The sequence below is a fragment of the Mustela lutreola genome, chromosome 18 (genome assembly GCF_030435805.1).
Source record: "Mustela lutreola isolate mMusLut2 chromosome 18, mMusLut2.pri, whole genome shotgun sequence".
In the NCBI taxonomy this organism is placed as follows: domain Eukaryota; kingdom Metazoa; phylum Chordata; class Mammalia; order Carnivora; family Mustelidae; genus Mustela; species Mustela lutreola.
The window spans coordinates 14,566,544-14,580,183 of NC_081307.1; the positions used below are offsets into that span (position 1 = coordinate 14,566,544).

The window sequence follows — 13,640 nt, forward strand, 5'->3', positions numbered from 1 at the left end:
TTTCTGAAAAATAATGAAAGCTCTGGGTTTAATGGATATAATATTAATATGAATCTTAGTAGTAATAGTAAGCATAATGTTAGATCTTTTTTCTTTCTCTCACAAATGAAATTTGTTGGTGATAGAATTCTATGCAATAACATGTTTTTTAATCCTTATTAGATATTCCAATAATGTTTCAAACTTGGTAGGATTTCAGCTTTAAAAGAACAAGCATATGCTAATTTTTCAATGATACATATTTAAATGGAACCACAAGAATAATCTGTTATTCTAAAAGCTAAATTTTCCTGAGCATTTCAGATGCTTACACTATCAAATATAGACCTCTTATTCCTTAACCCTAAAATACTACCACCAAAGGTTTAATTTACTTCATATTCTACTTGTTTATAATTTCCTCCAACGTTTAAACACATTTACCTAAGGATGTCTGTATGTTACCCCAAATGATTTTTGGGTTGCCTTACCCCAAAAAACTATGTGGCACCTTTTCAGGTCGCTGAGATCCTGAAGTTTGCAGTTCCTCTCATGACTGTAGTGAACCCTCTTCAGTGTTTTTGTTGGTTTTGCTTTTTTTTTTTTTTTTTTTTTTGCTTCCCATAAGAGAGATTAATGTCTAGTTAGCTCTAAAATGACTTAACCGTCATGCCATTGGATCTTTCATGTTCTTAGTTACTTCTATAGCAACCTCTCTGAACATGAAGAATCCTACATTCTTTGCTTACTCTATCTGGTAGCACCAGAGACTTGTGGTTTTTTGTTTTGCTTTTGTTCTTAAATTCTAAATAACCATCAAGGCATTGTCTGACTCCATAGTCAGAATTCTAAATGACAACACAAGAGATCATCATCACTACTTTGTGGAGGACATAGCATAATACAAAAACCTTAAAAGAAACTCCTTATTTTTGAGAACGAACCTGAGGCAAACTGACACGGCTGAGGAATGATAATACACCCGGGAAAGTAAAGCCCAGTTCATCAGTTCTTAGTACGTTGTGCTGTACTGAGTCATTTGGTACTAGACACTTGCACCTGGTGACAAGGCCGAATACAGCAGAGCCTCCCCAACGCCCTCTGGTGGTAGACAGTGATAGGGAGCACGCCCCGGCGGAAGGGAGTGCTAGGGAGCTCACCCTCTTAGTAGGGAGTGGTTGGGAGCTGGACAGGGGAGAGAGATATGGATATGGAAGTTCTACAGGGAATGCAGGCGAAATGGGGCACCTGGAGATTTAGGAAGTCTGCCCCTCCACCAAGGAGCAAGCTGCTTTGTCGCATACTTTGGGGCACTAGCTCTATGAGCTTCCCACATCCTTCACCATTTAAAAAACATCATTATCTTTTGTGTCTGTTGTTGGGGGTGTCTATCAATGACATGACCGTACTGTGGTGACAAGTGCACAACACTGTAAGTTAAAAACGAACAAAAAACCCTTATTCAAACAGGTTTGACCTAAGTAAGGGGAATTTAATGCCCATGTATATGAAATATTCAAAGATATGTCTGACTTCAGGAAAGGCACGAACTAGTAGCAGGACAATATCACCAAGAACCTGATTTCCTGCGGTTTTCTACTCTGCCTACCTCAGCACCGGGCTTCACTAAACGATGACTCCTCAGTGTCCTAAAATTGCTCCAACGTTCCCAAGGTTCATGCTTCCTCATTAGTATCAGCAAGGGTAAAGAGAACATATTTGTGCCAGCATTACCATAAAAAGTCCCAGGATTCACTGTCATTGGAGTAATTTAGCCAGATCCAAATACTGTGGCCAAAGAGTAGCTTACATGAAGTCATTGGTGCCAATCCCATATCCAGATTGTAATTTTTCTCGTTGGAGCTAACTCAAACATAAATCAAGAGCCATGTAGCTAAAAGGCCAAAAGTCCATACAAAATTATAACCAAGACAAAAAATAATAACTCTCTCCCTCTGGCTATTTGGCATGAGATTATAACATATTTCATTTTAAGACTGTTCAAAGCAGAGCTTTAAAAGAGCAGAAAACTGGATGTGATTTAATGTGCAACAATAGGAAATCAGCTAAATAATTCATAGTATATCTATATAATAAAATACTATGTCAGCAGATCTCAATCTACTATATCTCAAGTTTCATTTATATTCTTAAAAATTATTAAGGACCCAAAAGAGATTTTGCATTAATGTGCATTAAATATATCATTATTTAACATTTTACAAATAAAACTGAGAAATGTTTAAGAAATGTTTATTAATTTAAAAAAACCAGCAGTAAATCCAATATATGATAACATAAATAAATTTTACAAAAATATCCCCCACAAAATAGAAGAATAGCATTGTCTGGCTTCACAGAAGTGGCTGGAGTCTCAGATCTGCTTCTTCATTCAATCTGATCCTATATTCAATATATGGTCTTTTGGTTGACGTGTGTGGAGAAAGTGTGACCTTAATTAAGAGTATTTTAATAGCTTTTCCAGATAATTATAGGCACTCTTCTTTGAAACTATACCACAACTGGACATCTGTAGTTTCTTAAAGACTGGCTGCAGTGTACAATCTGAAACCATATAAATAAATGTTTTCATACTCTGCTACATTAAAATCCATTGGGCCACTTTGTGGTTTGGATGACTCTTTTACTCATGCATGATTTTATAAGATCACGTATTAGTCACCTAGAAAATAATGGAGTTCACTGAGTTATGCAGATCTTCTAAAAATTTTGTTAATCGTATGAATAATATCTCATTAGAGAAGCCTTTATAATATTGGAAGCTTTCAAACTCCTGGCAGCAGACACAAGTTTTCCAAAACTATAAATTCTGCCAGAAATCTCAAATTTTATCATTGCCAACAAATAACCATCAGTTTTCCCTGAAGTGACAGGATGACTTGATTCAATTTTGAGAAAATATCCACCAAATGCCCAAGTCTCAATAACCAATCATAGTTTTCTATCAGTCATTCTTTTCAGTCAGAAATGGTAGTCCATGGAAAAAGAATTAATTCAGTTCACCATTCAAACAAGAGTTTTTCCTGGAGACAACCATCACACTTTGGTACAGAGCAGAAGTGTTTTATACACACTTGCCATTTCATCACATAAAAGATTGAGAAGATGTGTTTGAGGACTGAGAATTAATAAAACCAGCAATCTGGTGTCACTGTCTTGATTTGCACTTAAGTACCAGTGGTTTTACTCACGACTGCTTTGCACCCTCAGTGGAAAAAACATAGGACAAAAGGCAAATCCCATCTTGGTATTATGAAAATAGTTTTCCTTTGTAAATTCCCGGAAGGAGTCTCAAAAACCCCTAAAAGTCTGCAGACCACACTTTGAGAATCACTGTACTACAAAAAGCCACCGAAAAAGATTCTGTGGAAAACAATTTAATGACATGGAAAAAAATATTCATAATATATTCAGTGAAATATAAATTTCATTCTCTAATTCTACTTCTAGAAATAATCTAAAGTAGAAAAAAAAGACAAAAATCACCAATATGAAAGTGATTATATAAAATACAATATATTCAACATATAGAATGGTAGGGAGCTGTAAAAAAGAATGAGACAGACCAATATATATACTGACATGGGAAGTTCTTCATGACATATTAAGTGAAAAGAGTTTGTTGCAGAAAGTTGCATACAGCATGATCTAACTCACTTTAAAAAACAGGAATGTATGTGTAGATATATATGCAAGGCATATAAATGCATAAGGAATGATGAGAGAACTATAAGTCACGTACTTAATAGGAGTTACTTTCTGGAAAGGGAATGGTAATGAGATGCAGGAAAATGGGAATACAGAGATCTTTTGTGTTTTAACTTAAATGTTTTACAAAGAAAACACATTCATTTATTATTCATGTATCAAACTAAGAAAAGCAGTGAATACAGAGGCTTAGCAGGATACAAAGAAGGGGTTAACTGATGATCTGCTGGGTACAACCACCACTGATTTTTATTTTCTTCTTTTCATCTCTCCAGATTTCCTAGTTCTCCTACAATATCTCTTCTTTATTAATAGTGATTTTTGTTACAAAAACATCAGTTAAAGGCCGTAAGGTGAACTGGTTAAAGTGATATTAACCATGGTTTACCAAACTCAGCATCAGAGTATGGGTTTCGATCGCGAAGTCACATGTGCTACATAAAGAGGTATTACACTCAAACTCCAACATCCTCAAAAACTGAAAGTGCTCAAGGTAATTAAGTAAAAGTTAAAAAAATATATATATACACACACACATATATATATAAAATGCATATATAACATATATATTTTGTAATATTCAATATGAAGGAATTTAGTACTTGAAAGATAATAGAAATAGCATACAAAATACAAAGTGCATGGTTGCCTAGTGAAGTTGGTCTACTTTGCTACATTATTTTTCTCTACATGCATGGAACCCAGAATGTTTCATTTTCACTGGTCTGTTCCACTAATACCATTTATCAATGTGTCTAAGAGCTTCTTATAAAGATGGTAAGGACATTGTAAAAATAACTATGCTTCCTTCGTTCACAAGAAAGCAAGCTGGTAAGATATGAAGATTTTCTATTACACACGTAATCATCCTACAACCATCAGTCTGTTATTTATATCAAATCGGCACCCCTTAAATATACTGCTGAAATAAAGAGATTAAGAAACAGAGCAGTAACGGTTTCTTAGAGCAAGCGTAAAGGAGATTAATGTATTTATTCTATTCTATGATTACTCACTCAGGCTCTCAGAAGACTCAACTTTAGTAAACTGCACAAGGCTGGTTTAAGATGTTAGCTGTTCAACAAATGAGTCAGTCTTACTTTTGAGATTAGAATAATTTGTTAACTGAAGTACTCCTTGCCACTATTTTCAGAAATGAAACACAGTTCCCCTCTAATACAGTAAGACACACACAATTCCTCTGGCAATTGCCAGTTTAACTAAAAAGACCTTTCTTTTTTGTTCTGGCCATTGATTTCTGGCTGGTGTCAGCTGAAGTCTCTCTGCCTTTGGCAAACCACTCAGGTAATTTTCTCTTTGAGGTTACAGAGGCAGGCTATAGGAAAAAAACAGAAAAAGAAAATATGTTAATGTTGAAAATGTGTCGGTTGTAAAAAGTAACATAGGTTACTGTATATATACCCCCTACCTTCCCTTGTAGAGTAAAACAAAATAGTGAGAGCCACAGAATTTATTTCTAGATCAAAAAGTAAATAAAAGACAAAAATCGCTATATCATTTCTTCAGGCAATTTCCTGCCATCTTGTTATCTGTTCTTGGGCACTCAAGTGTACATACACATTTGAAAAGGAAAGAACTAGATATTATTTTAGACTTTTGTCTCATGTGTACTTGGTTTGGGCTGACCAAAATGGTTAATTTAATGTTCGGAGGAAGGCATCTGCTCAGGTGCACACGCACATATAGACACCCACACATACACACAGATACAGCCATACACAGAATCACATTAGGTGTTTGAAAAAGCATGTGTACTTCTATGTCTCCAAAGGTCGACTGACTAGCAGAGCGATTCAAACACTATCAGTGCCTTGCAGAGTTGCTGGGACATAACAGATACCCAAAAAACAGTCACTGAAATAAATGAAAAAAAATTTTGTTTCAAAGAGTTTTTTGAAATCTGCTAAAAACAACAATTCGTATTGTTACATATAGTCAACCAACTTCTGAATGTACACATATGTAATAATTGCACAATTTTAGGAGACTTAGGCACCAAATGAAGCCTCGAGACCCTAAGTTAAAAGTCCCTGAAAAAAAAAATTTAGGAACCCAAAGGCAGCAGTTGTGTATTATGTGATCTGCACTTGAAAAAGATAAAACAATTTTGAGTTATGCTCCCTAAGCATAAACTGGTAGTAATTATTGTTATCTCAGTTTGACAAGAGCCTCAAACCCACAAGACAGACAAATCATTCCAAAGTAAGCACACCTTGGAATCCAGCAGTTAATTTAGTTATTGGAACTATCTGAAGGACTTTATGATAAGGTGACCTCAATCTAAGTTATAATGTGTCTGTTAGTTGAAGGTAAAAAAGCACAATTTATTCAATTTCCAGAATGAAAACTGTATATATGGTTCATCAATTACCTGCTATGTTTTGTTACATTTTCTATGTTTAAAAATGGTTTCAAAAGATTTAAGAGTGGGGAAAAAAGTAAAAGATCCTTCACAGAAAACTATGAATACATATATTTAGAAAAGGTTAAAAAACCCTATTAGCTGTTTTGGCTTAATTAAAGAAATCCAATGAAGAAGAAAGAGCTACTCACACTTTAGTAAAAGCTACAGAAAAAAAACAGGCTAAGGATAGCAAATTTCCTCACAGGGAAGAAAAGTCCAGGAGAACAGATTACATTTACATAGACTGTATGAGATGATATTTGACTCAGAACTAATAAATACTGGCGATATATAATGCCACAGACTAAAGGTATTTGGGCAGAGATAAAACTGGTCCAGAAATATTTATTCTTCCATTAAGATTTTTTTTTTTTAATTTTATTTATTTGACAAACAGAGATCACAAGTAGGCAGAGAAGCAGGTAGAGAGAGAGGAGGAAGCAGGCTCCCTGCTGAGCAGAGAGCCCGATGTGGGACTCGATCCCAGGACCCTGGGATCATGACCTGAGCAGAAGGCAGAAGTTTAACCCACTGAGTCACCCAGGCACCCCTTCTCTTAAGATCTTACTAACATAATCCCTTGCAGCCTACAGTTGCTTGCAATTATAGTTAGAACACCCGCGTGCATCTGGAGGAAGGAAAGAAGTTAACATGGTAACAAAACCAAAAAGCAAAACAGAGCATGACATCTGCACAGGAACAGAACAGAGGAAAAAACACTAAGTCTTGTAGCTGAATACCATGGAATAAATAGGGACTGCCAACCAAGACAGAATTAGGTTTGAGCTCCAATTGAGTCACTTGCTAAATGTATGGCCTTATGAATGTTATTTCAGCCTCGGTTTCTTCACACAGAAAATGAGAATAACAGTACATAACATCTTTGGATTACCTGGAGGGTCAAATGAGAATATATGCAAGCTATCAAAACACATCCTGATTTAGTCTTGGTATTCATTAATTAGTAGCTAATGTCACTGAAAATGTTCTATCTTCTGTAATATTTCTACAGAATATGACCTTCAGTATTTATCACACTATTATAATAATGATCTGTTTCACTGAGAAAGAAGGAAAGTGCTGTATCTTTTGAGTCTCAACAATAAGTTTTTGGAGAGACTTTAATTATGAGAACTGAGTTACCTAACAGAAACAATGCCTTTCAGTGACTACTTTCTTCTTTAGTAGTCAACCAAAATTCCCAAAAACCATAGTTAGATTTTCAGGGGGGTTTTCTGATACCCCAAATTCTATTAACAAATATCATTAAATTGAAAATACAAAACATTAACTCGTTTATTGAGTATATGTGAGCATATATATGTAAGCAAACAGCGAAATATATGTTATATTCACATTTAATTTCATCTACACTAAGACAAATCTAAAAATAGTAATTATCAAGTTGGATGCAGTTATCACTAAAACTACTTTATTAATTTAATCTTAATTGAGAAATGAGAATCCGTAAATAAATCTGTTTTTAAATCGCTGGCTGGCTGATTCCAAGAAATTCCCAAAGTCTTAGGGAATTTTTGTGACTTTCATCTTTTGGTGAAAAATCACAAGGATGTTTTCGATCAACCTTTAACATTATTATAGAACACAAAATAGTTACAGCATGCACTATTTTCTTAGAGAACAATACAAAACAAAACTATGCCTAAAAAAGCAAAGTTTTAGAAAATCCTAATTGTTCTGAAGTATTGAATTTTAATAATAATAATTATAATATTATTCATAAGGCATTTTTTTCTGAGTATCTCAAAACAGTTTATAAATAATATTGTACATTTTAATTTATAATGAAACTTAGTGGCAGGGTAGAAAATATCGCATACATTCTCTCTTAGGCAGTAAAGAAAAATAAGGAGGAAAAAGGTGATTTGGGGAAGAGGGTTCTGGGAAGATGGTGGAAGCAGCAGCATAGTGTTTTAATCTCTCTGAAGCCCACCATTAAAACAGAATTGACAGGAAAACTCTGAACTCATAATCTACATTTACAATAAAACTAAGTTTAAAGGTATCCCAAGGAAATCCAAACACTGAGCATGTGAGGAGAAATCACCAGTAGCCATACGAGCTGCAGAGTACCACTTACCTAAAACAGAAAGCAGAGGAAAGCAGTGAGGTGCCCAAGAAAAGAAGAACCACAAAGTAGCCTACAGATAGACATCAGAAACCATGATAGATTAATGGGAAAACAGCAACTGAAAGTGAGAGGGCTTCTGCCTAACCCAACAGCAAATGACTTATAAATTGTGTCTTCGACGGCTAACGCAACTGGTTCCTGTGAACGCTCCTGACCAGCTACCACAATGCCTTCTGGGAGAACTACTGGAATGAAATCGAATTAGCAGTTCAAGTAAAACAGAGACAAAGGGAAGAGTGACAAAAGAGTATATCTCACAAACTAAGTTTCCATATTTTGAAAAATTACACAAAATACCAGAAGGGAGAGCTCTGTGAACTTGGGAAAAACTACCTTGAAACATGCTTTCTTTTGAAAGTGCAGGAAAACTAATTTCACGTGAAAATGAACAACAGGAAAGTATTAAGATCAAATGGGACACCAGAAGAGTTGCAAAGATATAGAATAAAACTGTAACCTCTTAAATGAGTTGAAAAACATTAAGAAAATTATTCAAAACATGAAAGAACACCATAAATCAAAATCAGAAAAATTCAAAATGGAGGAGAAAAGTTTAGTTAAGAATTAGAAGCAAAAGGAAAAATGTAAAGAAGTGAATACTAAAGTAGGAGGAACATAACAATAAACATAACAGAGTCTGTCCAGAGAAATAGGAGTGAAAAAGAAGAAGATGAAGAAGAAAATTTTAAATTAAGGAGAAATGGAAAGCTAGAAAGAATTCATGGAAAGTGACAAATATTGCAGCTAGGCAAAGAAGACCTAACATATACTCGAAGTCCCTGAAGAAGAAATATAAAGCAATGGGACAAATTCTAAGAAGTAAAATTTAAGACTTTCCAGAAATTAAAAAAAAAAAAAAAAAAAGATGCACTCAAATAATCCACTGTGTACCTGCATATTTTGGATCAGAACTACCAATATCAAGACAGAATCTTTCTTCATTAAAAAGGCATGATGGAGCTTCTATCTTGAGTAATCGCAATAGACGTAAAACTAACAATGCACCAACAAATACAAAGAATTTGTTTTGACATTATTCTTTATCAGAAGCCTCATATTCATCCAATGAAACAAATTAAGAGATATAATCCAGGTCAGCAGAGAAGAGAAGATGAATGTTAACAGGAAAGATCTGAAACCAGTCCTCCAACAGATTCTACAGTATTCGAAGCAGCCTTCTGTACTTGGGAGTCAGATGAAAGAAAAATACTTAGGCTGGCTCATTCATCTCTTAATCTACTTCCTGTCCCCAATATCCTTGTTCTCCTAAATGGGGGGGGGGGGGGTTGGTAAATCCAGTAGGCTCAGCATGACTTCTACCCATCCACCCATCACCGCCAAAATCTCCCCACTCTGTTGTCAGCATCTGATATTATTTCAATAAGGGAAAAGCCAAACGCTAATATGTGGCTAAAATAATAATTCATATAAAATGTGCACCAATAATCAGGAAAAAATAACAAGTTTCACCTTTTCCTTCACTGATATTTCCTTCACTGGGAAAAACAAGGTTTTAGGCATCTGGTATAGATTTCAGAAATAAAAGGCTGGGAATAGAGGCCAAATTTCACTACTACCACCCAACATTATTTTCTTTAATATCCTTCCCACAGCTACTTCAACTGACTAAATAATGTAAAGAATTCCAATTAGGTTATCTATGACATGTCTGTATACAAGCCTAACTGAAGTACAAGAATATAAAGCTCCTCTTATTTTTAAGCTATTGAGAAAATGGGTTTAATTCTTGGAAATCTATAAAGACTATCTTGAAACTGGAATGGAATCCCCAATGCACTATATGAGAAAACACCTACTACCATGCTCAATTTATGATCTAGAAACTAAAATAGTTTTTTAGTAAATCACTAGTTTTCACAACTTTTATCACAGAATCATAAAATTTTAGACCTGGAAGATAACAAAGGTTAAATTTTCAAATTTATACAATCATTTAATAGAATCATCATCAAAAACTAGTTCTCATACAACATATAGAGCAATAATTTCCAAAGCATTTTAATAAAACTAAAATAATACTAAATAAGACTAAATTCATGGTCTTTCTCAGAAATATGTATGGTATATGCGCAGGACCATGGGCAACAATTTTCCTTGTACCTAAGAGATTCAGTATGACAAGAACAAAGCAGGAGGAGATAGAATGATAGACAAACTAGTTTTGGGGGTATTTATAATGGAATTTGTTTTCATTTTCATAAACTACATAAACTGCCATAAGTTCAAAGCCAATAGTATGTCTATGAAAGCAAAAGGATTTCCTATATATATATATATGTAAAATCGGTATGAGGTAGAAGTAAAATTTCAGATGACATTCCACACAAAAAGCTAAATAGATGAGCTACATTTCCCTTTTTCTGTTGTTTAAAAAAATCACTTTTCTCAGATAAGATTTATGAAAAACAAAGGAAATAGAGCACAGATTTTAAAAAGTAACCTTATATCAGAATTTATAACAGTTTAAAAAATATAGCATTTTAGTGTTAGAATATGTAAATCGAACCAACCGACAATGTATGAAAATTCTACATATAATTAACACCTTGGTATTAGCGCCTACTTCTTCCCTGCTTCTCTTAGAACTTGAACAGCTCTCTTCAGAGTTGGGGAAATATCTCTTTCTGTTGGAAGTACATGAAAGCTGGTCTAACAGTCTGTTGTCACAGTCTTTTCCCAGGATCTCAAGTGCCATGTGGATAAGGTACGTGTCAATGTTTTCAGGAACCAGCTTTCTAATTAGTTTAACTTCATTTATATCTGTAAAGGATGAAAAAAAACAAGAGTTGAAAATAAATTACACAGAACATTTTAGAAACCTATGAGCTGGAAAGAGTGAAATGCTTTGTAGAAAGGAAGGAGGAAGGTGTCCGAAGAAAATGTTTCTCTGGGTGCCTGGGTGGCTCAGTGGGTTAAAGCCTCTGCCTTCAGCTCAGGTCATGGAATAAGGGCTCTGGGTTCGAGCCCCACATCAGGCTCTCTGCTCAGCAGGGAGCCTGCTTCCTGTCCCCCCACCACCTCTCTGCCTACTTGTGATCTCTATCAAATAAATAAATAAAATCTTTTAAAAAAAAAGTTTCTTTTTAGAATGCCTATAGCCCTACAAACCAAAATGAAGTAAAGCATATTCTCCCCTCATCTCTTACCACCTGCTGCCTTGCTTCTAAGACTTAAAGTCAGGTCAATGCCATTGACTCTGTATAAATAATGTTTCAAACTGCTTCTTGTGAGGTGCCCTGAGAACCAAAACCAACCTTCACAGAATTGTTTCTAAAGGAATTACACTTCAAATTCCAAATATCTATTACAATTTTTTTTTTTTAAGATTTTATGTATTTACTTGACAGAGACAGAGAGATCACAAGCAGGCAGAGAGGCAGGCAGAGAAAGAAGAGTAAGCAGGCTCCCTGCCAAGCAGAAAGCCCAATGTGGGGCTCAATCCCAGGACCCTGAGATCATGACCTGAGTGGAAGGCAGAGGCTTAACCCATTGAGCCACCCAGGTGTCCCTACAATTATTTTTCTAAGAGAACTTATTCTTAAAATAGAAGCTAATCGTACTTGTAAATCAGATGCTAATAAAAAAAAAAGACCCTTTCAATGGCTATTGTAGCTTAACAAAACATCAATCATTTAAAATGCATATAACGAAATGAGTTTTTTGGGAAAAAATCACTTATTTTCACAATCAAGGATTTTTTACTTTTTTTAACTCAACAGAACCAATTCAGACTGTGTCTTCACACCTTTTACAAATTATTTAGCAATCTCCTACAGACTACTACTTATGTTTCAAACACTTTCAACAACACATTCATCTGGAATGCCCTAGAGTATCATAAAACTAAGCAGCTCAGTTTCACCCATCTTCATGTAATTATAAAACTGGTATCAAACACTTCTGACACCCAATTCAATTTTTCAAGATTTACATTTTCCTTTCTTCCAAAGATCTTATCTTGCTACTCTTGAACTTCAAAAACAACAACAACAAAAAAGAACCCCTGCAGTTAAGTTTAAAAAACAAAAACAAAAAAAAATCAACAGGTGGTGTCTGGGTGGCTCAGGGTCCTGGGATCAAGCCCCACTTGGGCCTCCCTCATTAGGGAGTATGCTTCTCTCTTTCCCTCTGCCTCTTCCTGCCTGTGCTCTCTCGAATGCACTATAAAATAAATTAAATTTTTTTTAAAAGATTTTGTTTGTCAGAGAGAGAACAAGCAGGGGGAGAGGCAGGCAGAGGGAGAAGCAGGCTCCCCACTGAGCAAGGAGCCTGATACGGGGACTTGATCCCAGGACCCTGGGGTCATGACCTGAGCAAAAAAGACCCTTATCATCCTGAGCCAGCCACTCAGACATTCCTACAAATAAAATCTTAAAAAAAAAAAAAAAAAAAAAAGAAAACACGCCAGCAAGAGGTGGTTACCCAGCTAACAGAAACTAGGACCTTGGGGTATATATATATTTAGCCTGTACTCTGTTACTTTAAAGTGTTAAGATATAAAACTGATCCTAATCAAAATCTTAGAAAATAAGATTTTACCTCTAAATGTAATAAAATTAGCAATATGACTACTAAGTCTATTGACCAACTAAAATTCTATTTGTCCTTCAGTCATTATGCCATCCAAATACCACAGAAATTTGGCCAATTTTACTACTTCATTAATTTCTTAATGACTGAGGCATCTTCTTTTGTATTGTCTATCCAAACTTACTTTGAGTTCCCTTTTATTTGTCTTCAATTTTTCTTTGAAAACAAAATGACCCAAAGAATATTATATTACACATTTTTTCCATATCTCTAGATTCTTAGAAGTGGGATTGCTCGTTCAAAGGTTAAACACATTTTGTGTTTTCATGGGTATTTCCAAACTACCTCTGTAATTGTGCTTCTGCTACAATGAGCACTAACAACCTGTAGCTGACAAGCTCCTCAAATGTGGCTAGGATGGTTAAGAAACTCAATTCATCAATCTGAAATTAAATTTAAAAGGTGATACTTGAAAAAAAAAAAAAAAAACTGATATTTGATTTAATTATTGGAAAGATTTTAAGATGTTTGGAACACAGAGTATCTACTTTATTCAAATGTAAAGTTTATGAAAGCTAAATACAAATCAAGTATTTTCAATTAAAATTTAGCATCAGAATTGAGATATGCTAAAAATGTAAAACACATTCCTGATTTCAAAGGCTTAGTACAAAAAACACACAAATATCTCTTAATAATTCTATATTGATTATATGTTAAATGATAACATTTTAATATACTTGGTTAATTAAATTATATAATTAGAATTAATTACATGTTTATTTTTGTTTTTTTAATTCCATT

The 13,640-nt window shown here is 34.6% G+C and overlaps 1 protein-coding gene across 8 annotated transcripts in view; it reads right to left on the reverse strand.

Moving 5' to 3' along the window:
- Nucleotides 1-2,215: 2,215 nt before the first annotated feature.
- WRN (WRN RecQ like helicase) overlaps nt 2,216-13,640 on the reverse strand; it is a 144,628-nt gene continuing 133,203 nt past the window's right edge. For 7 of the 8 annotated variants that reach the window (XM_059156397.1, XM_059156393.1, XM_059156394.1 and 4 more), the window contains 2 exons: nt 10,852-11,066; nt 2,216-5,044 (listed from right to left, as the gene is read on the reverse strand). In XM_059156397.1, coding sequence (XP_059012380.1) covers nt 4,925-5,044; nt 10,852-11,066 — 335 coding nt within the window. In that variant the 3' untranslated portion in view covers nt 2,216-4,924. The remainder of the gene's footprint in view (nt 5,045-10,851; nt 11,067-13,640) is intronic. The other variant, XM_059156399.1, reaches the window with a different exon arrangement.